The sequence below is a fragment of the Myiozetetes cayanensis genome, unplaced genomic scaffold (genome assembly GCF_022539395.1).
Source record: "Myiozetetes cayanensis isolate MyiCay16 unplaced genomic scaffold, myiCay2020 scf21, whole genome shotgun sequence".
Lineage (NCBI taxonomy): Eukaryota > Metazoa > Chordata > Aves > Passeriformes > Tyrannidae > Myiozetetes > Myiozetetes cayanensis.
Window position 1 is genome coordinate 14,073,548 of NW_026087423.1, and position 26,063 is coordinate 14,099,610.

Genomic DNA, 26,063 nt, shown 5'->3' on the forward strand with positions numbered 1-26,063 from the left:
CAGTGTTCTCCTGCGCTGGTTGCTTTCTGGAGGAGCCGACACCCCTGGGAGCCCAGGCCAGGGAGGAACATTTCCCTCTGCTCAGAGCCATGTTTATGTTTGCTGCAGTGCTCATCGCTGGCTGATCACAACAATGACACGGGGGAGGCATATTTACATGTTTTGACTCTGAAACACTGAGCAAACAGGGCAAGATAATCATTAACTTTGGGAGCTGTTAACCTTCAGCATGAGTTTTGGCCAGTGAAGGAGAAGTCTGCCAGAGCAAAGTCTCTATTTCAGTAAACATTGAAAGAATGATGTGAGAAAGCTTGTGGTTTTGTATATTATGAGTAGGTAATTATAGGGCATTAATTTGTGTCTCCAGCCTCGATGCTGTGAGAAACTTCTTTATAGAAGAGAAGGGGAAAGGGGAAACATAGCACTGTTAAAATCCATTGGCTTCATCAGCCTGGGAGCAGGAGGAGCAGAGGCAGTACAGCACAGCATTGCTGGAGGGCTACAGGGCTGCAGCTCATACCTGCTCATTCACTGTTGATTATCATGCCAAAGAAATTGTATTTAGACCTAAAACTTGCTGCTGCAGGAGCTTAATCAGTAAAGCAGTGATAGGTCAGGAGCAAAGAACAGCACCCTGTACTCTGCCCACGAGGTTCAAGGACTGGCTAAGCTGGCTCCTAGCACAGGGCAGCACATCCAGGAGGCAGGGTGGAAGCACAGGGGTTGGCTCAGCACTGAATCAAACACCAGGAAATATCGGTCTCCTTCCTGACCACAAGTCCTTAATGCTGCCCCTTGGGTAACACATTCTGGAGGGGAAAGAAGAGGAACAACAAAAAGCAAAATGCTGCAGACTTTGGACTGTTATGGGTATCATAAAAAAGGGGAGAATTGAGGAAGGAGGAAGATAAAAGAGGAAGAAAGGAAAGAAGAAATTGACAAGCAGATTTACAGTCTTATAATTTACACTTGATAACAAAGAAGAGCACACCATCCAGTCAATAGTGCTTGTTTGCCCATCAGTGGGAAACAGATGATTAATTGAGGCCTGTAAGGAGATAATGGCCAGAAACAGCCTCCTGCTCCAAAGAGCAGCTGCTGGGAGCTGTGGGTTCCCCAGTCCAGCCTGACTTGGGGCAGTGCACAGGAGGCACCACTCACTGCCCAGCACAGGTGATGAGCAGGGTGTTTGGGCATCCTTCTCCACAGGCCACAGAAAAAGCAGTTTCATTTGATGTTTAACACAAGGCACAGAGATGGATAGTTTTGGGAGAGGCCTGAAGTGTCACAAAACACCATCTTTTCCCATTGAAGTTCACTTGTGCTTGTTCTTGAGGGCAGGCTGTTAAGAGCCTTACCGATTCAGTTCTTTCCCGGGCAGTAGAGCCACCCTCCCAGCACTGAGGCCAGTACTCACCCTCCTGTCCCAGTGCCCCACATACCTTTCTCACACAGGCTTTACAGCACTTAGCACGTGCCTCTCAAAGTGGTTTCACAGTGTTCAGCAGCTCCAGATCAACAGATCGAAGGTTCACTGCAACAACATCAGCAGGTTTCCCCTGCGCATGGCAGAGAATTTATTAATGTTTGTTTAGGAAATATATTTGTTTAGGAAAGCCCCCCCAGCCCTCAAAAGCACGTGTTTTACAGCTGCAACCCAGCCCTCAGATGTAGCAATTTCCCCCAGGCCCAATTGCAAAACAAGTTGCTCTGGCCCTTGGCAGCCCTGCTCCTTGTCACAAGATCCCAGAGTTCTAGTGAGCTTTTAAAGAAAGTTTTGGAAAAACGTTTGTTTGCACAGGCAATGGCACCAAGCTCCTGCAGTTGGGGTTTGTTTTTTTTTATCTTTTAGTGTTGCACCTCTGTGAGCATGGTTTTGTATGATTCAGTACTAAAATATTTTGAATAATCTTTTCTGCAAAATAAAGCTTATTTGATTTCACTTTTAAATGGACAAATAGCTTGACTCACAATTCAAACAGCTGATTAATGCCATTCAACCAACAGCTAAAAAGCCCTCCAAACTTTTACCACAATCAGGCTCTTCACTCCACAGGAGCTTTAACTCTACAACAATAAAGCAGATTATCATTGCTAATCATGTCATGAAGGTGTTCTGAAAATTAAATAATATTCACAACCCTTTCTGCAGGTATAGGGCAAGCCACGATACTCCATGCAGTGATGGACTTCACACACATGTACATATTTTAATGCCAGGATGCAAACTCTATTTTGAATAAAGGGCTAATTTGGTCCTGCCATTGTTTTTTCACCAAAGTCTATTTGGGCAAGAAGGAAAGTTAAGCTAGGATATTTACTACTAAAATACAGAAATCAGACCATCCATTAAACACTGAAAAATCTGTATTGTCTGCTTTCTAGAGTGATCTTTACTATATCAAATTTGTGGGCAATCAGGTTTATGTGTAACATAAGCGCAGACTAAATTGCTGCAGGGATCACAGAACATCTCAGATCCTCAGCTGGAATCTTATTCAGCAATACTACAGAAATGAATGACCCAAACCCTCAGATTAGCTCGGCCCCTGCTAGAGGAAGAAACAGTTAATGCTCATCAATGCCGCGGCTCAGCGGAGCTGCTTCACAGCCAGGAACGACTCGGTGCAGCCTCAGTTAATCCACAGCTGCTCTGCTCGTGGGAGGTGAGTGCCAGTGGCAGCACAGGTGCTCGGCTCCCTGGGTCAGACCCATCTGGGGGAGAGCCAAGGGCAGGGGACAGAGGAAGAGACAAAAACGGAAAGAACCTCACGTGGGCAAAGCAGCCCAAGTGGAGCCTGAGGATAAGCCCTAGTCGTGACTGTTTCCCTGTGCTGGCTGACTGGGTGCTGTAAACGCAGACCTACAACTGCTCCGTGCCACATCCACAGCGCTTCATGTGTCGGGAGAACCTCAACCCAGACCCCTGTCCAGCTATTTAAATTTAACAGGGGCAAAACCACATCTAATGGAAAGTTCTCAAGCTTTACATGAGGCATCTGCCCACCTCTATCTGGAAGTCAGATATCCTGCAAGTGTATTCCAGCTGGTAAGACACAACACTCAAGTTCACATTTCCAAAATTACTCTAGTAACCCACTTGCTGACGGTGCTTTTATAGTTCCTTTACTACACCAAAATGTAATGGGATGTTACTATGAACATCTCATATCTGAAAGATACTTCTGTGGTATTTTAATCTTTATTACTTTGATTATATCCATGTCAAAAGTTAGGTTTTTACACTATGAATACTATACACCTCAGATCTCCATTTTACCCCCTTTTTTTTTTCAGATGTGGAAAGGTCCTTATTTCGTGCCCCTAAGACAGCACTTGAATAAAAGAAAGGGTAGCAGGCTATCATCCACTTTCTCAAGATGGAAATATGCTTGATCTCATATGAAGAGCAACCCTATCCCTCTGTGAGATTAAATGATGGATTACTGGAGAAGCTGAACAAGTGTGCACTGAATTACTTCATTCTCAGCCTCAGGCAGTCCAGTGGGGTTACATTTGATGCACTGACAAGACGGATAGTCTGAGCAGAGGAACTACAGGAGTTCCTCCCAACCAAAGCAGAGTGAACAGAGGGAGTGCCTGTGCTCAGAGTTCTCCTCCAGTCTACAGCTGACCAAGCTAATGCCAACAAAAAGCATACCACACTTCCTTCAATTCTTCTCAGTTTTGGGCTGTGCAGAGACTGACTCTCACTTCACAGATGTTCCATTATTAGAAACGGGCAAAACCTCTAAACAGACAAAACCTCTAAAAGCAGCAACACAGGTTTCTATATTTTAGACAGATTTGTGAAAGGAAAAAACCCAGAATGTTTCACAGCAGTCTTAAAACCACGTAAAACCCAGATTCAAGCAATTTAAACTCCTAAAAGCAGCTAAGAGCTTTTCTCTCCGGCCTTATCAGAGGATGAAGCATAAGATGAGGAAGAAAAGACAGCACAAAACCAAGAGGTAACCCAACAAAACAATTGAAAGCTTTTATTGTGATACCTCAAGTAGATACAATAGTGAAACAACAAATGATGTACAGTATTGCTAGGACAAAACAGCAACACAGCCATGTCACCTGTAAAAGAAAGCATTTTCAAGAGTTTAAGAAACAATGAGGCACAACTTAACTGCCATTTACGACTCATGCTTTAGACCTTAAGCCACTTGTAACAATCCTTTTAAAAGAAACCTCTGAAACATCTGTTCCTTTTCCAGTAAATGTTTGTACTGCTGGTTGGCTTAACACGAGTCTCAATGAAGTCCAATAAAGTGTCCAGTGATAGTTTGAAGCTTCTTCCGCTCATGGACAAAGACTGGAGATGGTTGAGATTTGGTCTGTGAGACTGTAGGCCACTGCTGTTGCAATCTGACTGTTGAGATGAGCGTGCAGGAGCACGCTCCAGCATTATTTGGAGGGAAGCAGAAATCCACCAAAAATGGTGCCCAGCCTTCCAGAACTCTTGTACTGATATACCAGGAATAAATACAGATATCACTTGGTTATGGGCAGTGATGACTTTGTCAGAGCCTCTGAGGCCAGTTTTGAATTCAAAGAAATTTCATAAACTGCATTCTCCCTCCCCCCCCTGGACTGCAAGCACACAGGCACACCACCAGACTGGTCACTACACTGGGCCTTGCCAGTGGGAAATTAAGATGGAGCTATAACAAACTTCCTTCACACAGTTTGCCACTGTATTGTTTACAATGTGTACACTGTGCACAGTAAACAAGGGAAATTCACGTTCTGGCCCTTTTAACTGGTAGATAAAATTAAGATTACCACACTGCTAAAAGCATATAGCAAGAGTGGTTAGGTTGATGCCTCAGCAATCCCTCACCAAATTCTGCAGTTTATTTCACAGCAAGTTGCAATGTAACAGAATTTTTTGAGATGGCAGGGTTGCCTTTTATTAATAAAAAAGTGACCAGCCAAAGAAGAACTCTAGGGTTTGGAGGCAGACTCAGCCCTGGAACACCACTGTTAAAGCCATTACTTTGGACCTAGACAGAGAATGTGTGGTCAGGTTACTAAAGTCACACCAAATTATAATTAATTACTTTAGAACAGGTGTGGCTTTAGAGGTTCAGTGGAAAAAACTTTCAGTACATGTACATTTTTGCTAGCAAATTCCTATGCAACCCAATGAACATTTCTTCTAAGCCAGCTCATAGTCAGTTCATTTGGTCCAAGAAAGAGCCAGCAAGAAACAAAGGTTCACAAAAGCTTTTTGTTACAGTTTATAAAAACAAAATACAAAATAAATGTTAAGACCAACAATAAAAATAACCAGTACAAGTAACAAAAGTGCTCAAGTTGGAGGGGAAGTAAACTTGCCCAGAGCAAACACATACAAACTTTAAATATAATCTTTAATATATTACAAAAATTGGTTAGAGGGAAAATGCTTTAGTAAAATTTTTTTTTCAAGTAAGTTTATTTTTCTTTCAAATGACTGCTGGATGGTTCAGTGACCAGACTGACCTTTTCACATCAGCCAGCAGCCATTGCTATCTGGATTCGACTTTCACCAAAACCAATAACAAGAACTCTCTACATCCTTATGTGGGGAGAAAATAATTATTGATGCTGCCAAACAACACAGGAAGAAAATTCACATATTCCCTCAATAGAATGAGCCTCAAGAGTCGTTACATGGCAGCAAAAAATTAGCAATTCTGCATTAGTTCTGCTCTTTATTCCTTCTAAGCATCCACTCTTAATAACAGACCAAAAAGAATATTGCTTTGTTTGGTTCTCTTAAAAGCCATAAGCATCACATATAGATCATTAACTCTATGCCAGCAGTCTGAAGCTCTGTGTGCTAAGCACTTCAAGTCCCAACCTTTGGCATCAAAGTTAATTAAGGTTTTGGTGAAACTGTCCAGTTTGAAATATAAATAATGCACTGAAGAAAGAGGTTGAATTTCTAAGAATCAGACTGTTTGTTATAGACAGCATTAGCTTACGAACAAGAGAGCCAAACCCCCAGTTTTGGAGAGAAAAATCCGTAATACTTTACATATTCTCTTTAATTTCAACTCTCTATGGAAAAGCAGTCATTGCTTTTGTATTCAGTCCAGTGTACTGCCTCAACACATCTGTAGCCAGGCAATAAGAAAAGCCCAAAGATACACAAACGTCACACAAACGTGTTCACAAGTATCAACACTGCACAGGACTTTGAAGCCAACACAAGCTTTTTGCTGATAGAAGTTTTAGTACCTTCTTTGTTGGTAACACACATTACAATGGTGGAAAGCAAAATCCCAATAATTCCAGGTCAAAAAGATCACAAGACAGGCAACACCAAAGCCCATCTCGCATCAATCACATTGTTAAAAATGAGACCTCCAAGCCTGATGTGAACATGAAGTAGTAATGTGTAAGCCACAAAATCCAGGTTGAACATGACTGTATCACCTCAGGGCTCTGGACTGAAACCCAACAGCTTCAACTACTTCTCTAATTCTTACGTTTTTAATTCATGGGTATAGATCACTACAACATCTTGAATGCAGTTTACCAGCCTGTATCACAGAGAATGTGTGCACGTGGATGAACGCTCTTCCCACTCCTCCTCTCCACAAAAACACTGGAAAGCTGGTTTTGAAGATCAGTATTGCCTCTACCCATTGGCGTAATTTTTCATGTATGACAATTTCTAAAGTGCACCAGAGTTCAGAAAGCCTATCAGAGATTCCCAAAAACATAACAGCAGCAGCAGCAGCACCTGGGACCAGCTTCACAGGTGCCATATTAGAATTGTTATTGAGAGAAAAGGATTTCGTATTGCAAGGCTTCTGTATTGTTCAGTGATAGGACTCACATAGTGTTAAAGGGTTTTTTTTCCAAACATCTTAGCATTAAAAAGATTCAAATACAAAAAATCCTCAGAGTCTGTTTAATTTGAAAATTAAGTTAGCAAATTTATGCAGAGTGCTTCTTTCACAGTTGCTCACTTTGCATTACACAGATACCAGCAGCTCATATTGTGCATACATTTTCCAGAAGTTTCTTTCATTAACTGATTCCATGAAAGAAACAGCATGAGAACAAAAGAGAAGGTGACTTTCATATAAATTTTTATTATAAAAAGGTACTTGGGGATGATTTAGCCAGCAAACCAGGAAACCCTTTCCCCACCCCCAAATTTTAAAAACTATCCTGCTATTTTATGAAAAAACAATTCAAACCTCCCTTCCCTCTTATTCCCTCTCCTTTTCCTACAGGTACTATATTAATTTTCATGTCATAGGCTCTGGCCATTTATCACAAAAATAAATATTTTTGTTCAAATGTAGTAGAAGCAGAATACTTCAACAAGTTTCACTGACATCAACCTCTTTGTCCAGTGCATTAGGACTATACAGTTACATGGAACCAGCCATAAAACTTTACTGATGCACAAGTCCCTGTTACTGGCAAAGGTACAGTACCAAAACTTTGTTTTTTCCTAATATACCAACTAATGTGTTTTTTTTCCAAAATAGAAGATGCATATATATTTCTTTTTAATCTTGCAAGTTATAGTTTTATAAATTTCTTATCCAGCAAACTCCTTAGGGAATATGTTGGTCTTAAATGAACATATTCTATAGCATTATTGATTTAAAATCTATGTTATTTTGTTAAGATAACAAACCTCTGGCATAACCTTTCCTAACAACTTGAGACCTGCTAATTTCAGTCAGTGCAATTGAAATATTTTCTTTTGAAGTGAGCACTGTACCTTTAACCAATTCACCTAAAAGATGTACATAGGTTGTGGTACACTCAAATTTAAAAAAGAAATTAATAACTACAATACTGCATCCTCTTCACTGCCAAACACATCAGAAATTGCTACATATAATAAAAAAGCACCCCATCCCATACATTCTTTCAGACTGCTCAGATACAGAACTTCTACAGGACTGGAGTGTAGGTGTTTAGGCAAGAAGCATGCACAGCAGAAGGTAGCATTAAAGGCATAGGTCAGAGAGAGATGCTAACCAGTAAAATCCGTTTTCAATTAGTGAACTGTTTCTCTAGTCAAGAGAGAGTTTAGAAAAAGGTCATCCAAAATGTTCCAAAACAACTGTTCACACAATAATACACGTACAAAAAGAGGGAACTTACACAAGGAGAAAAGGCAAACATGGCCTGAAATAGCCACTTACACTACACTACTCATTTGTGAGGTTTCAGAGTTCAGTGATATTCTCAGGGCCACTCTAGCCAAGCTCTTCCTTTACTTCACGTTAGTCTTTGTAAAGCCTGCTCCACAGAATAGTGTCCAAACAGAAGGGAAAAGGTTATGGTTCACTCCCAGCCATTGTCTTTTATCATGTGGGCAAGTTCAATGATAAATTTTCCTTCTTTGTATTTCTGACTGCTCTCAAAAGCATGTTCCTGGAAGGAAAGAAAAAAATAATCAAGACAACAATGATTTAAGCTGGGAAAATTAAGCATTTTAAACATCAAACTTGCATTAAAATTGCAAACATTACAGGAGACATTACAGTTAACAACCCACGTTGGTTACACCGAGTAGGCAGGGAGGAAGGAGAGGCTGAGAAGCATTGAGAAGGAAACAGAAGCAAACTTCCAAGTGGAACCAGCAGATTTACTGCACAGCAGATCTTGCTTTAGAACCTTCCATGTCCTCTCACTGATTAGGGAATTTTAATGCTTTTTTTAAAGTGAAGATTAGGAAATGGCATGTTATGTCTATTGTTTCCTTATTCCCAGAAGTAATGAAAAGAGGAAATGGGAACCTCTTCAAAAGAACTCCTCTATATTCATCATCACAGGGAACGCATCTGGAAAAGCTGTAAGATCTGAAGCTATGCTGAATCAATGAAAATCCTACATGCAACATTCAGAATCTAACATTTGCAAAACATCAAACTTCCAACACAGCTGTGTTACTGGTAACTATGCAAGTGCACAGGTAACTTTTCAAACTGCACAATCAAGTCCACATTAGTTATAAGCAGTATAAACATGCTCAGTACTATTTACTGCAATTCATATTTTTCCTGTATGAACCAACTTTTGCAATCCAAAAAATGAAAGACCCACTTCGACAATTTCTTTCATCTGGTTTAGTGCAGGTGTGCTTGGTAATCTTGAAAAAAGGTATTACAGAAATGTTAGACAGATGTAATTAACAGTACCTATAGCTCATGCTTGATTCCCAGTCCAGAATAAAGGTATTAGCTACTACAGCATTTCTACAGATGGAAGGAAGTAAAACTATTACACCCTGATATAAACAAAAGCACTGGAGCTAACTCACTTAAACTATTAGTATAGGTGTTACTCAGTGGCCTACTCAAATATCTGTGCTTCAACATATAAACATTTATCGAAGATTTAAGTATATTACTTACATATTTCCATCCAAGAGTGGTTTTACAGTTTTCACAATAGATATCTGCTACAGCATGTAAACCTGTCAGAAGAACTCTCTCCTCTGCTGGACCACAGCCCACATTTACCCTGAAAAAAAAGGAGAAATTACATTAACTGCATGACTGTGTTTCTTTTCTTTCTGTTCCCCACCTTTTCTCCAGTGGACAAAAAATAGTTGTGTTTTTGTGGGTTTTGTTGTTTGTTTGTTTTGTTTTTTTTTTTTTTTAAGTGCCTGACTTATTCGATGCATTAAAAGTAACTTCCTCAGTTACACTGAGTACAAGGACAGGAAGAAAATAAGGGTTTGGTTTTTGTTTTTTTCAAGTGTCTAGTGTTGTCACTGTTGGTGATACCCATTCACTCCCAGCAATGAAGACAAGCTACACAGTTAAACTCTCAGAGAACAGAACACTAAGCAGTATCTGGATACTTCTCCAATGTCAGGCTTTTCTTCAAAACAATCTGAGACCCCTGTAATGCAAGTCTGTACCAGTAAATCAGCACCAGCAGCTGAATTTAGAACCAGCTCCAAAATAGCAGCAGGGAAAAAGCCTCATAAATATTTCTTTGCTGCATATCAGCAGACTAAGCCATGACAAACAAACAGCAATATCAAAACAAAACATGCCATGAAGTACTGCACCAAGCTAGGTTTTTCATCAGTAAGAATCTATGCAGAAAACATGAGGCAAGACTAAATCAAGTTTTTAGGTTGTTTTAAACAAGAGCAAAATTTTGCTGATTTTGCCATTGTATTACCAGCTTCTTACTATTACAATTATAATTCAAGTCCCACGTTACCACTGAACGACTCCATATAAAAAGAATTTCAAGGATCTACATTCAAATCCTTTGCAGTTAATAGTTTCATTATCCTGCTCAAAAATAGACCAGGACATGTAACTGCATTACTTTTTCAAAATGTTGCAACACAAAAAACTGCTGAAAAATAAAGACAAAAATGCAATCCTGCAGAGTAAAAACTTATAAAACAAATGCAAAGAGCCTTCTATGAAGGGAAGGACACGTCTAAGATTGCAAATATTGGGCTTGATAAGATCACAGAGACCTTTTGCCTCTAGCACATTTGCAATATTCAAGGTCATTTAAGATGTACCAAGTTTACTGAAACATTAATCTGTAAATGTATCCAACTATCACACTGGGAAATTCTTCTTTAGATTACAGTTGAGTTGTCTAAAGCAAATTTAGAGTCACACAGTATAACTGACTTCTGGAGTATCTCAGAACAGCAACTTCTACTCAAGACAGTTACCACTATATACACAAGAGGAAATTTCACATTAACACCCTTCCCTAATCTTTCAGCTCTTAGCAAAATTACTTAAAATACAAGATAAACTCAGGTATGTGCAAAGGGATGCTTCAGAATCAGCTCAGTAGCTCTTACAGCCAGCATTAAAAGGAACAGGGCAAAGTACAGCTACGCTAATTCCCACTGTTTTCCACTTGGGAAGCACAAAGTTACACTCTACAGGTAACGTGCAGAACCGTAACAACATACTCACACAGAATTGAAGAGGTAGGCTCGTCCCTGGCTTCCCTGGAAGGACTGCATTAAAAAAAAAAAAAAAAAAAATTCCACTTGTTAAAAAAAAGAAGTCCCACCAAAGAAAAAAATAAGTTCCAGAAGGGTGTATTAGTAAACATATTAAGGTAATACAGATATAAACTACTGCAGATCAATCACTTTATACCGGTTCCTTATAGGAAAGCCTCGTCAGCCAAGTCTTCACCCACATTAGATTTTTAGCAGTGATTTTACAATGTTAAGTGCTATTGTTCAGAATTAGATGTCCGTAATGCAAACCAAGCATACTTTTTTCCTACCCCTCTGCAAGATATCAATCTCATCTTCCTAGACATCCTTCATGTTAATTAAAATAATCTGTTTTTAACTCAAAGGAAATTATTCCCATCTCCTCTGTCTTCTCCTGCTGTACCCAAAAGATGATTTATTTCAATGTCATTGCATTATCTGATGTAAAAGCAGTGAAATTATGAACAAAGCATAAATCCAGCATACCGTACTCAGGAAATGCATCTGATCAGTTTATAAGCTCAGCTTTACTTCAATAAAAAACTGTTATCATCAAATGCCTGAACACAGCCATATGCTTTCAAATGTCTCACATTCCTAACAGATTATAGACAAAAGATGACTGTTAAGACTTCCTTGGCTAGATCTAAATAAATGTTTTAGTTCAGAGCAGTAACTCAGTTTTGCATTAAAACCCCTGATCAGCCATGCTTACTGGAGGCCTGGTTTGGCTTGTGGAGCAGCTTCAGTGCCTGGAAACTGCATCCTTGTTCCTTCTGTACAGTCTGAACCAGCAGCTCTTCTCCCAGGCACTCTGCAATGCTAATGCAGGCACAGGGGCCTGGACCTGGGATCAGACGGTCCCGAGCTACCAACACCCTGGGAGAACCTGTGAGCAGAGCAGGCCCAGCCACAGGGAGAACATTCAAAGTGTATGTCAAACAACACACTGCTTCCATCTGTTGATTTGTTCCTTCTGTATTGGATTACTTGATAATTTAGACACTCCCATTATTTCCCATTCAAACAGGATCACACTGAAATGGAGTTTTTCTTTTTTCTCTCTTCCATACTGAATTCAATTTTTAAAAATCCCTAAACTGCCTTAATTTTCTTTTTTTCCAGTCTTTCCCTTCCCTAACCCACTTTCCAAGAAAATTAATGATTTTATCCATGCTGCAGAGATAGTCTTAAAAACAATTGTTTTTAAGAATCCCCACAGTTCTAGTGTTGAAGATCGCAGAACAACTTTTCAGACGCCTACATTAGATCAACACGGAAGGTTTTTAGAAGAAAAATCTCACCTTCAGTGTTTTGAATGGTTTTAGTAACATCAGGCATGGAACCATAGGCAGAAGGACCTTTTTACAATGGATTCTATTTCTGACATATTTAGTTATGCCATTAGAAGTCATTAGAAATCATTATGTATTTTGCCAGTCTAACAGCTAACAACACAACAGCAATAACTGTTGTCTCTTATCTACTTACTCAGAAGAGACTGAAAAAAAAACCCAACAAACTAACACATATGTATAAATCAACACTTTTGGATCAACATTAACCAGATTACATACTGCAACAAAGAGTGGTAAAATAAATCCGTGACTGGACTACTCTGAGTAGCAATGGTGGCACTGCAGTTACATACAGGCCTTAGCTACTGGTAAAATCTTACATTAGGATGAGAAATTCTACTTTACAGTGCTAATATTTTATTATTTTAGCAATCATTTAAAACAATTATTGACAGAACATATTACTGTCCTCTATTAACTACTTGAAAGGAGGTTGCAGCAAGGTGGGCTCAATCTCCTCTCCCAAGTAACAAGTGACAGGACAAGAGGAAATGGCCTTACATTGCACCTGAGGGGGTTTAGATTGGATAAGAAAACATTTATTCACCAAAAGAGTTTCAAGCACTGAAACAGGCTGCCCAGGGCAGTGGTGGAGTCATCATCCCTGTAAGCATTTAAAAGACATGTACATCTGGCACCTGGGGACATGATGTGGTGGACCTGGCATGTTGGGTTTATGGTTGGACTCAATGACCTTATAGGTCTTCTCTAACCTAAATGACTCTAAGGAGGTTCTATCTATAGCAGAGACAAAAGAAAAGGTACTGTCTTCACTCGCCAGAACTGCAACTCTTATTTTTCACAAGGCAATGAAAACCAGGCTCTGCAGTACAGTGAAAGCTGAAACTTCAGGTGCTACTGACCCTGAAAGGGGAGACTTGGTTGAGGAGAGTCTGAACAGCCCTGCCAGAAAGTAATGAATGCCTCTAATTTATGCCTTTAAAACAAACAAATAAAACCCCACCACTAGTTCAGTTCTCCGGAGATACTTAAACACTCATCACAAAACTGGCAGTGTGGTGTAGACCTGCAGTCTGCAGTTTCTACAGAATAACCAGGATTAGAGCCAGTAACTAAGCAGAGAATTCTTACTGCAGATGAAACAAAAAACTTTTCAGATACATACTCTCAAAAACTGCTCATTAACAAATGAGTAACTAGCCTGAGTAAACTACACATTAATCTAGAGAAACCTACAGTTGTGCAATCCCAAAACTTATGAAAAAGCAAAGGGCACACTTTAAAAATCTTCTTATTCATTAAGAAGGAAACTTAAAGCTAGAACTTCCCTGTTTCATGTACCTGAAATTAAGAAAAAGAACTTTCAAAGCCATGATGACCATGACACTTGGTTAAGCTACTGTAAAAATTCTTAAAATCTTTTAAAAAGCTGCAGCCATTTCCACTTGCTTTAAAAACTCCATGTTGTGAATTAAAATTCACAAATCCTCTTTCAAACTACACCAAGAAATCTTCTCTCCTATTAATCATGTGCTAGTTTCTCTATTTAAATGTAATTAATTACACATGCCACATGCATACAAATGAATGTGGTGGCTTGTTGAGGTTTTTTTGTTTAGTCCTACACAATCGCTTTTTAAACTACTTACATGCCATACCTGAAGTTCCTCAACAGGCTGGGAAAGAAAAAACTCCAGAACAAACCAACAGTGAGGAGACTTTCCAAACTATCTTATGCAATTATTTCTGCCAAGTTTATGTTTAGTCTTGACTTAGTATCACCTAATAAAAGCTCTCCTTTGACCCTGCTTTTCTCAGAATTAGGCAGAGGGCAGTAAAAGGATGCCAGGAATAGCACAAAAAGCAGCTCTTCCCCTCTCGTTTCATAAGCTGAAAAACATATCTAGCCAAATGTAATAAGAACAGCAGGTTAGAAAGCACTGCTATAGTTGTTCTTTTCTCCTAATATATTTTTAAAGATGACTTGGCTTTTCTTGCACCCTTTGCTTTGTTGCCCTAAATATGTTGTACTGGCCTAGGCTTATTTCCCCACAGAAATGGCCATCTTAGCTCAACCTTCTGTTTTCGGGATTATCAGGGTAGAGTAGAGGGAGAAGCAACACAGAACCTTTTCCTGTGACAGCGATTTTAGAAAGAAAATCTGTTCATAAACACAACCTTCTCTTATTTCCTGTTCCCAGAGACTGACTGATTACTTGGATGTCATCTTTTCTTACCTACACACATGGTTAGAGAGCATATATTGTATTTACATGCCACAGAACACTTGTTTCTTTGCCCAGCTGCAAAGAGCAAGTTCCTCCACATTTGACAGAATAAACATCACCTATGCAAACACAACTTCTACTTTGCAAGATTTGTTCAGCACTTCCAAGATCACTGGCACTGCATATAAATCATCACTAAACCAGAACATTCTATTCAAACTGAGTCTGAAATACATCTTATCCAGTAGAGAGGAATTAGAAGATGTGGCAAGTGTGATCAACTGTCATCAATAATCATTCACAGCAACCAGGATTTTTACTCAGAAGCTGGACAATTTATCAGTTCAACTAATACTTGCAGTTAAAATTTAAACTTGCTTTAAGGCTGCTTTTTCATGGTCTTCAATTAATAATATTGGATTGATTTATGAGTTAATTTATTCCTTAGAAAATCCACATCTTGGACTAGCTTTTCTATTTATACAGAAAGATCTACAAGATCCATCACGTTTTCTTGTTTCAGCACAGCTTAAAGTACCTAGAATGTCTCACTGAGTCATCAAAAATGTTCAACTGTGCTTAAGAATCACACTAGGGTCGACTGCAAGAAGAGTTTGGAACTATGATCTTTCCCAAGTCACCTGAGAGACCTCTATCAATATATTTTGTAGCAGAGAAGCTTTATACGTGTTTCACTTACACACTAATACATACCTGCAGATTTAGATTTGATCTGTGCTTCTCAGTTAAACCCATCCTTACCTCCAATACAAGGATTAGCTGTTTTACCCAGAAGAAAAGGAAGTATCAGTCAAGCAGAACATGTATTTACATGCTCCTTTACAGTATATCCATTAGGTTCCAAGACTCCTATTTGTATTTCTTTGTAATTTACTGAATCATACCTGAATTTCTAAACAATTATTGGAACTGAACAGCTACAACTCCCTCTCAGGGGCTTCAGAACTTACGTGCTTCAAGTAACGTTTGCCTCCTATAAAATTATCTACTGCTAATAATCACTACCCGTTGTCTACTACTTACAAACAACTCAGAAGAAAGCCTTGCAGTTAAGCCTCTCACAAAACTTACTTCAGAATGGGTTTAAAAGCAGCAAACATGTAACATTTTGTACAGGCCACACAAGTGGCAACCGCCCCTTGTACTTCAAGGAGTCTTGTAGAAATTTTCTCTCAAAACTTAATTATGTTGGGTTTTTAAATTATTATTATTATTAACATATGTCACTTCTTCCGTGTTATTTGAACATTTAAAATCCAGTAAGTGCCTCCTATGGCATCAGTTTTTTGCCATGCTCTTTATTAAGACCTGTGGTTGTTTGCTCAGTTTACTTCTCTTCTGGGCCTGTGGTCACAGTAGGATATGATTCTAAAAAATATCCATTTATTTTTTAAAGAAATCAAAAAAGCTATAGGTTCTTTCCTGCCCTATGAGTGTTCTCCAGTGTAGTGGAGACTGGTATACTCCTTCTCATAGTATTTTTTAAAGTATTTTAATATCCACTTTGAAGTCTTCACCAAAAAAACGGGAAATCCATCACTTGCAGACTTGTTAGCAACGCAAAGCAGTCGTGTCTAACGCCTCCCAACACAACCGCAAAATGTCACTTATTTCAATTAAAAGTCATCTACAGTTTATAAGTTCTCTTATTGTGTATGTATCCTTCAAATCAATGGTATCCTCAAGATAGCTCGGATTTATAAATGATTATGGCAGCTGTTCATACATGTCTGCATGTGTCCAACTGTACAGACTAACGTTTGACATAATCTCTATGGCCAATGACCTAATCTCAACCAGCCTTCTTCCCATTCCTCCCCTTCCCCAAGTTCCTCCCTAGTGGCAGAAAACAAGATTATAGAGTGAAAACATCTAGAAATGTATGCTCTAACCACGAATATCCAAGCTGATTTCAACACTGGGCAACACACAGAGTCCTTTCATAGCTGCAGAGAAAATTAAAACCACCGATAATGCTGAATTCACCTGTGCAGGTAACACACTTCTGTCCTGTCTCATTAGTCTGTGTTCTTATTCCTAAGCCATTGCAAAGACTCTTAGTTGCCATTTTACAACCAGCAAGGGCACAAGAGAAAAAAGAGAGCTTCATGATTAATTCCAAGGCAAGAAAGAGATCCTGCTGCTCCAACAGAACAGAAATAAAACGAAAAGGTGATTTGTGTAGGCTGCCATCCATGTCAGACAAGTGGCATTAACAGTTCTCAAAAGCAGAACTGCAAATCTGTATTGAAGTCTAATATTCTGAGGATCAGAATCAAAGGGATGATTGACAGAAATATGCATCATTCTTTGGTTTTCCCCAACAGACCAACACCACTCGTTTCACAGCACAGCTTATCTTTTCATCTTCAAGTTGGAAACACTACAGTGTCAGGTACAATAAATCCTTATACGTCAAAGCACACTAGAAAGCTACTTGGAGGTGCTTTAAATTAAAAGCGCACCACATGTTTTGGTTCATTTTCCCTGGCCACATAAAAGGAAGCAAGTCACCATGCACACGGGAAACACAGGGTGGAGACCAACCTCCAAAGGAAGCAGCCACAGTCAGGCATTAAATAAATACTGTTTGCCTTTATCTGCTGCAGAGTACCTGTGCCACCATGGGTCTGGAGTGAAAGTGTACAGTAAGCATTTGGAAGAAAGTGAGACAATCTGCAACCAAAAATTGTACTTAGTGAGTGTTAACACAGAGCTTTATGTTTTAACTAGGCCCTCAAAATAAGGCAGTGGGAAGGAAATCAGACTGAATAGTCCAACTCTGCTCCATCAGTAAATCCAAACCAGCCCAGGCACGACACCATTCTTAGTTAACTTTAAATTGTATAGAAACAACTTGCTACACTTGAGGTTGATTTATGTTTTCGCTTGGAGTTTTTCTGGTTTGGGTTTTTCCCCCCCACCCGTGGCTGGGTAGTCACATCATTCTAGATATGTTAGTATAAATAAAAAAAACTTCTCTCTCATCAACCCAAGTTCATTGCATATAATATATCTCAATGAAGGTACTTTGAGAGAAGTTCAGAAAAAAGATTCATAATAAATCAAATTTTATTTCCACCCACCACCCCCAGGCCAGCAGTACTTCTTTTTAATGATCCAAGTGGATCTACTGCTTTGCAGTTGTTTCCATCAGAAGAACTTTTCCAATGTTGGAATATATATAAATTCAGCCTAAGGAAGGTGGATTTTTCAAAGCTATGTGCCAAATACAAGTACAATGAGAAATGTTCTTTTTTATTTTACAAACATAAAAAAAGATATACCTCATATTTAAATGTATCTCACCATACAGATTTAGACAGTAAAATATGGTCAAGAAATCTTGACCAAATACAGATCAGCTGTCAAATAAGCATATGGTCAACCTGCAAGTACAAAGACTTTTGTAAGGTGTCTTCATCAAAAATTAAAGAAGCCAGAAATTAAGCAGAATGCACATCTAACACTCTTGCCAACACCATCAGAAACAACTTTGAAGTAATTATTTGTATTTACTAGATAATCTTTTTTAAGAGTTCTCGGTGTCTTCTTTGAATTGAAAATTTGTTTTTTACTTATGAAGCTGTAAAATGAACACATGTTTTGCTTAAAAATTCAAAATATTCTGTTCATCAACATTCCCAAGGCCTTGGGACTGGCTCACATGGCAACTGTGGCATCTTAGTTGACATGCAAAAATCTAAGTTCACAAAAAGAAGAGCTCCTTATTAAGTCCATGTGCTTGGATTGCATTTGCTCAATTAATACATCTCAAAAGACACAGCAAGCCAAGTCTCTTTCTTCCCATAGGTATCTACAGCCTGAAGTTCAGGAAAGACTGATCCCTCACAGTACTTTTTGGCCCAGAATGCATAGTGAATAATGAAGCTATGAGTGCTTGCAATTTATAATCCAGTTGCAAAAAGGCCTCTTTCACTCAAATGCTGACATCAACATGGAAAAAAATTAAATTCAAGTGAATTCACATTTCTCTTAGTTTTGCTGACCTTAAAACATAGCAAGGTCGATCACAATAAAAAGAGAAACTTTCTTCAGGTTAATAAAAGTTAAGCAAGTCCTCCCTTGTAACTTCATGTAATTCTATGTATGTAGCTTGCTCTGTTTCACATCTGATGTGTCACATCTGCAGTTCCACGCCTCGATACATGTACTACGTTGAGGGAAAGAATTGTCTAGTACACAAGACTGAGGGCAGAGTAGGAGTAAAGCAAGCAACAAACAATAACACTGCCAAGAACTGACACCAATTTTACTGTTTGAATCAAGAAGTTGTCTTGAGATCTAAACAAAAATTAAAAATACTAGTAACACAGGAAGAAACTGTACGAGGAATCCCCATTATTGCCTGATAACCCTCTAAGGGATAAGCAAGCAGGTATACTAACTCCTCATCCAAAGAAAACCTAAATTCAGAAGTAGCAGCATTCTCAACCCTTTCTATTTCTTCAGCACTGAAAAGCAGCATCACTTTAGTGCTGCTGAACACAAGAACAGGCAGGAGCAACAGATAACATTTTTAGTGGCAAACCCTTTATAATTAACTTTATTTGACAAAATAGATATATAGAAAACAATTTGTATTAATATGTTTGAAAAGCAACTGAAGTGTTTTCTCCAGAACACCGTAAGAGTAAATTAATCAGGAGCTTGTTTGAAGCAAAGAATGAACCAGTCTGTCTAGTATATATCCCAAACTTCAAGTTTCCCTACACATATAATACATCACAAGTCTTGGTTTCTTCTGGCAACAGGTAAGAAGGGCAGGCCTCACCTGTTTCAAGGATCCACCTGTCCCCTAAGCTTGAGTTCAGACAATCCAACTATCTTGAACTGCTCTGGCTAATCATATTCCTTAGGAACTGGTATACTGCAGAAGTGTGTTTACAGATTCCATAACAGAAGTGGGACATTCTAGAAAGAGTCAGTTTTGTGACTGTCAGTCCAACAGAGTTGAAAATAATCTCAATCTGGCATAACCATAACCAGAATCATTTCCCTACCCAGAGATGGATGTTTTCTGCTGACAGTTTTCCTTAGCAGACTTTTCAGATAGGACAACTCACAAATAGTACCCACCTGACAGCAGACCAAGGTTGTTAACATGAGGAACATATTAGATCAACCTTTATGTCATATTCAGAAGTTTCCAAAATACATCCAGTTCTTAGTACACAACCCAGGGAAGATAGTGTGAAGGATGTATCAATTTGCATCCCTTATCTACTGGGAAAAGTGACTCAGTGATAACCATTTTGATTAAGAAACAATTCTGGTCTCTAAAGAAACCACTTGCCTTGGAGATCAATTCATCGTGATTGGCGAGATGAGCTCTGCAGTGGATACAGCTGTAGGTTCGGTGACAGTTTGGCAGGTAAGCCTGGAACGTTTTTGATTTTGTCATTTTTACCATCTCTGCTGGTGGCTCCTCACTCAGCTCAGGGCTGGCACTTGAAGAATTGCAACTTTGCTGAACTCGCTGACAAAAGAAACACTGGAATATGCAAGCAAAAGCCGTTGTTGTTCTGGAGTGTGTGTGGCACTTTCCACACAAATGACAGAAGAGAAACAGTCACAACCTGTGGGTGAAAAGAGCAGAACAATTAGCAGCTTACAACAAGGCCAGAGTTAACTTGTTATTCAACAACTCCAGCCATAAAGCAAAGTGTTATTTGGAGCAAATGCCTGGCTGCACTACAGGCCCCTTTTTCTAAGAAGCTGCGCAGTTCAAGTTCCATTCAACACAGTAACAAGCAGCTCTGTTCCACTAACAGCTTCTACTCCACCACACTTCTAATGAGGGAGAAGACTTAAAAGTTCACCAAGAAACACAAGCACTTTCTACCTTATACCAGGTATTCTCTTTAAAACATCCATATAGAAAATTACAGCAAAAAGGCAGGGAATGAGAAAAAGTTAATTGTCTTTGAAGTTCCAGTGGTCATTTCCAATATATCATCTTGGAAAACACTTGCTCTGTCCAATAGTAAACATACAAGACATATTTGCACTTCAGCTTTCAGCAAAAATCTTGCAGTATCACACCTGGCTTTAAGTCAAATACCAAGTAAGATGCTGCCACCCTATTCAGGGATCCGTTCAAGCAGAATTACGCCTTTAGGCAAAGACCTTCTTGACTAGTGTCCTGATCAAAGCTAATTAGGTACTTTCTCACTGTACCAAAATAGTCTTAATAGATGCTACCAAAATCACAGTTAGATACTAAAAACTAAACTCTGCACAGAGAACACCCATTCTTAATTCTTAATGCTTGGAGTGCATTTCAGAGGCAGTACATGTACAGAACACGCCAGACCCTCCCGCTAGGCTGGAAAGCAAATCTCTCATTTGCCTGAAAACTAGATATTCCAAATACTCAGAACAACACCTACTGATCTGTCAGAGGGCAGCAGTTCCCATGTTATGTGCATCAAGCTAATGAGCAATGCAAACATGAAACACTGCCCAGCCACTTATGTCATCAGCTATCAGGTGACTGACAGAGTAGATCAATACCACAAACACAGAAATGAGAGCTCATATAAAGAATTTACAGTATCTCGAGCCAGCTAAGCATGCAAAGCTTATTACAGTTGTAAACTGTGTGCAGGGCAGCAGCTAGCCACTCTTCTAGCAGTCAGATACGAGTAATACAACTACTGCAGATAATGAAAGCCACATAAATTAAAAATGGTTTACAGGAAGCAGTCACTGTGCTTCAGAAGAAGTCTTGAGAAAATAATCTGTACAGCAGGCCTAGCACATGAGACAGCCACAGCAAAATTTAAAGGGTTTGCTTTAGTTGTTTTTTAATCCTAAAATGATGATAACAGGAGAGGAAACTTGCACTACTGAAGGACTTGCTAAAAGAAAATTTCTTATACAAAGAATTGCAAAGGCAGAGATAAGCCAAGAAGAAGACACGTAGCAGAACAACGGCAATCAAAAGAAATAAAGCAACAATGGAATAAAGGAACAAACTCCCATCCAAATTACACATCTACACATCAGAATGATTGGGTTTTTGTCACTGAAAACAAAAACACATTTGATAAGGGATATGTTAATACGTTTGAAGTATTCACCCATTTGGTATGAAGAGCAGAACTTAAATAGTAACACTAACTTAAACAAATATATACTTTGTGTCCCAAGATAATTTAATTACAACTGCAAAGAGAAGAATGATTACATTATTTGGAAAAAACAGTTTGCTTTTGGAGAACATCTAGATAGTAAGTCACATTTATTAGAGGTAAGAGATTATAGGAGGCAGATTACCTAAGAACATGAGGTTCCTGTTAAATTCTCTGTCTGAGTACTTACTGTTAGTTACAGATCCTATTTAGGTTCATATAAATGGACAAAACCAGAATCATAGAATCGACTGGACTGGAAAAGACCTTCGAGACTATCAAGTCCAACTCTTGATCCAACCCCGCCGTGGTTACCAGACCATGGCACTGATGCCACATCCAGTCTCACCTGAAACACCTCCAGGGACGGTGACTCCACCGCCTCCCTGGTCAGCCCATCCCAATGGCTGATTACTCTCCCTGTAAAGAATTTCTTCCTCATATCCAATCTAAACCTCCCCTGGTAGAGCTTAAGACTGAGCCCTCTTATCCTATTGCTGGTTCCTGGGAGAAGAGACCGACCCCCACTTGGATACAACCTCCTTTCAGGTAGTTGTAGAAAGTGCTGAGGTCTCCCCTGAGCCTCCTCTTCTCCAGGCTCAACAACCCCAGTTCCCTCAGCCTCTCCTCACAGCACTTGTGCTCCAGTCCCTTCCCCAGCCTGGTTGCTCTTCTCTGCACCTGCTCCAGCCCCTCCATGTCCTTCCTGACCTGAGGGGCCCAGAGCTGGACACAGCACTCCAGGGGTGGCCTCCCCAGTGCTGAGTGCAGGGCAAGAATCCCTTCCCTGCTCCTGCTGCCACTGATCCTGAGCCAGGCCAGAAGCCATTGGCCCTCCTGGCCCCCTGGGCACACTCTGGCTCATGTTCAGCTTCCTGTCAATCCCAGCTCCCAGATCCCTTTCCGCCTGGCTGCTCTCCAGCCACTCTGTGCCCAGCCTGTAGTGCTGCAGGGGTTGTTGTGGCCAAAGTGCAGGACCCGGCACTTGGCCTGGTTGAACTTCATCCCGTTGGAATCAGCCCATGGATCCAGCTTGTCCAGGTCCCTCTGCAGAGCCCTCCTGCCTTCTAGCAGATCAACACTCTCCCCCAGCTTGGTGTCATCTGCAAATTTGCTAATGGTACACTCAATCCCCTCACCCAGATCAATAAAGATACTAAATAGAACCGGGCCCAACACTGACCCCTGGGGGACACCGCTAGTGACCGACCGCCAACTGGGTACAGCACAGTTCACCACCACTCCCTCAGGATTTCAGAATGAAAGGCACCACATGCAAACATGTGGTTTTTGGACTTTTGGCTTAAACTCCTTTCATCCAACACAAGCCGAATCCTTGCAAAAGTTCAGTAGGTGTTGATGTGGCACTTGCGGACATGGGTTAGTGGTGGTCTTGGCTTAACGATTGTAAGGTTTTTTCCAACCTTAATGATTTATGATCCTATGAATTCCAAAGCTTATTTGACAAAACTGTATTTGATTCAAAAAGACAACTGTGTTCGATACAGATCCTAAGAACCAGAGATTTGTGCTGTTAAAGGCAAAATTCAAAACAAACCATTTCTTAGCTTCCTCTAAAAATAGTGAATAAACCAGTTTCACTTCCCTCTGACAGTTAGGAGCAGTTTCAAGGCTGCTGACCATTACTCTATGGAGAACAGCGTGAAAACCTGAAATAACTATTTACTTCTTAATTTTCTGACCACAACGCAGTGGTCCTTGCCCACGATCTACGCGTGTTCGCACCTACCAGTCCAGCACCCACGGGCACTTCCGGGCGCACCGGCTGCACCGGGCACTTCAACCTCCGTGCTCCCCCTGGGGCCGCCCCGAGCCCCGCGCGTTCGTTGGACCCCGAGGGTCCCCCCGGAGCCCCCGCGGGTGGGCGATGCGCGGCCCGGTCCCGCCGCGTGACGTCACCAGGGAGGCGCCCGGGGCGGCCAATGGGGCGGGGGTGGCCCCGCCCCGCGCGAGGCCCGGATGTGTAAACAAACACCCCGAGAAGTGTGGCGGGGTTTTGGGGGGGGGGACACACGACACCCCGCACGGGCCCCGCTGTGCCGAGAGCGGCGCGGACCCGGCACCGGCCGCGAAAGAGCGGCTTCCTGCTGCGCGTGGGGAGAGGCAAAACGTGTCGGAAATCGGCCTCCCCGAGTCGTTCCTTCTGCGTTTAAAGAAAGGAACGACGCGAAATAAGCTTAAAGAGTCTTTGGGCAGCTGTACAAAAGCGGACACGGCCGGTGCGCGCGCTCTCGCTAACCTGCGGTGTGATTGCTCCAGCAGGTGAAGGCTCTCAAAAGACTGAGCCACAGGAGCCTCATTTTCACTTGAGGTACCGGGAAATAGCAGGAGAGAAGAAGCGCGGAGAAAGTTACCGGCTGGCACTCCGTCCCAGCGCCGGGCGGGACCCGCTGCCCATCCACCTTTCAGCCGTTTCCTCTCACTCCGGAGCACGAAACCGCCGCGCGGGTGACGCCGCCTTTTCTCCCTTCCCCCGCAGCGATTCCCGCAGGACAGCGGCTCGTATCCCCCGCTCCAGCCGCCAGCTCCGTGCGGTGACACACCGCGCCCGGCCCCGCTCCGGGTGGGGGGAGTCCGAGGGGCCCGCACCATACCCTTGCCCGCTGAGCTCAGCCTCGCCCCCCCTCAATTATGTAAACCGCCCCCACCCGCCCCGTGCCGAGAAGGCTGCGGGCAGACAGCGCTGCCGTCATTTCCAGGCGCTATAAATAGCGCCCGAGCCTCCTCCCGCCACCGAAGTTGCCTCGGCGGCCCCGCGTACACGCCAGACCGCGGCCCCCCCGGCCGGGGGCAGCTCGGGGCTCCTCTGGCAGCCGCCCTCCCGCCCCAAACAATAAATCCCAGAGCAAGGGAGAGCGGACGCTCCTCTCCCGCTCGGTACTCACCGCTGAGCCGGCTCCGCTCCCAGTCCGAGCTCTGAGCAGCTCCCGAACCCCTCTACCTTAGGGGCACAAGCAGGAGGGGAGGCGGGACCCCCGGTGCCCGCGCGGCGGTCAGAGAGGGCTCCGCGCCGGGCCCTCACCTTCAAACAAAGAGAGGCGATTTGGGGGGGGACACGACAGCTTCCCTCGCCTCGAAGGTACCGTCTCGGCGGTGGCTGCCGGGCGGGTCATAGACGGGGGCCGGGCGCGCGTGTGCCGCGCCGAGGGCCGAGGGGCGGCCGAGGCATCGTGCCGTGCCGAGCCCCGCGCTCCGCCCGCGCCGCCGCCGCCGCCTTTGTTTTGCTTTGCCCGGCCCGGGGGCCCAGCGCCCGGTAAGCCCCTCCCCCCGCCGCCCCAGCCAATCGCCGCGCGGCCCCGCGCGCGGGCGCCCCTCGCGCCCGGCCCCGCCCCCTTCTCCGGGCTTTGTGGAAGAGGGAGCGGGGCTGGTGGGCGTGCCGAGGGGTTTGGCCCCGCCCCCCCGGCCGTTGCGCGCGCGGCGGGGCGGTGCGTGCCGCCGGGCGCGTGGCGCGAGCGCCCCCCTCTCCCCCCCCCCAAGCCCCCTCGCTCCCGGGGCGAAGCGGGAAACGGGCGGCGCGCGCTCCCTGAGGGCTGAGGCGGTCCCGGCTCTGAGGGCAGAACCGGAGGAGAGCCCGCGGAATCGGGGAATAGAACCAGGTAAACCACGCCCTCGCCGAAGTCAGGGTTTCGCCCGGTGTTCTCAGAGCGGCAGTGTCGGATTGCTCAGTTTGTTTATCGTCCCAACGCACGTAGTGAGGTGCCAGTCTACCTAAGTCATGACGGCATCAGAAAGTATTTACCCTCCGAGTTTCTGCTCGAAGTAGCTAAAACCCTGGGAGGTGACACTGGTCCGGTAAAACTTGAGTGCTCTAGGAAAAACATTAAGAAAAAAAGCACATTTGGAGGCTGAAAGACAAGTAGGATTGGTCAAAGCGCTTGATTCCAGTTTGGGAAGAGCTCATTGCTTGTAACAATTTCGAATATTAAGGGGACCAAAACACAACTCACATGCAACTGTTTTCTGAAGCATATCAAGTCTGTTGGCAATGATAGTGTTTTCCTTAAAAAAGTCAATAAAAGCCAGCCCCTGGTTTATTTGGCTGTACCTTTCTATTTCCATAGGCAGAGTGCAGGGACACAAACTGCCAGAGCCTGTGATGAAGCTGTCATTTACCTGGTACCTCAGGCAGGGCTCTGCTTCCTTTTCTACTCAGTCCTTAAATCTTTTTCTCTTTTTCAAATCTTTATCCAGTAGGTTGTTTTTTTGTTGGTGGTTTGTTTGTTTGTTTGTTTGTTTTACTCACAGGGCTTTGGTACTTGGCAAAATATTAGAGAGATAGAATCCATTACAATTCAGATAGTGGCTATAATCAATAAACCTTGTCCTAGATGATTTTATGCTGCTT

General features: G+C 42.2%; 1 protein-coding gene across 3 annotated transcripts; it reads right to left on the bottom strand.

Moving 5' to 3' along the window:
- Positions 1-3,972: 3,972 nt before the first annotated feature.
- On the bottom strand, positions 3,973-24,923 carry YPEL1 (yippee like 1). Of its 3 annotated transcripts, none has more exons than XM_050318473.1 (5): positions 24,604-24,923; positions 19,858-20,140; positions 10,941-10,984; positions 9,390-9,498; positions 3,973-8,406 (listed from the first exon to the last, which is right to left on the bottom strand). In XM_050318473.1, exons 2-5 carry the CDS (start codon positions 19,972-19,974, stop codon positions 8,317-8,319), a joined length of 360 nt encoding a protein of 119 aa, XP_050174430.1. In that variant the 5' UTR covers positions 19,975-20,140; positions 24,604-24,923; the 3' UTR covers positions 3,973-8,316. The 3 variants fall into 3 exon arrangements, with proteins under 3 accessions (XP_050174430.1, XP_050174432.1, XP_050174431.1); XM_050318475.1 differs by lacking the exon at positions 24,604-24,923 and adding an exon at positions 24,073-24,232; XM_050318474.1 differs by lacking the exon at positions 24,604-24,923 and adding an exon at positions 23,958-24,094.
- Between the last annotated feature and the right edge of the window lie 1,140 nt (positions 24,924-26,063).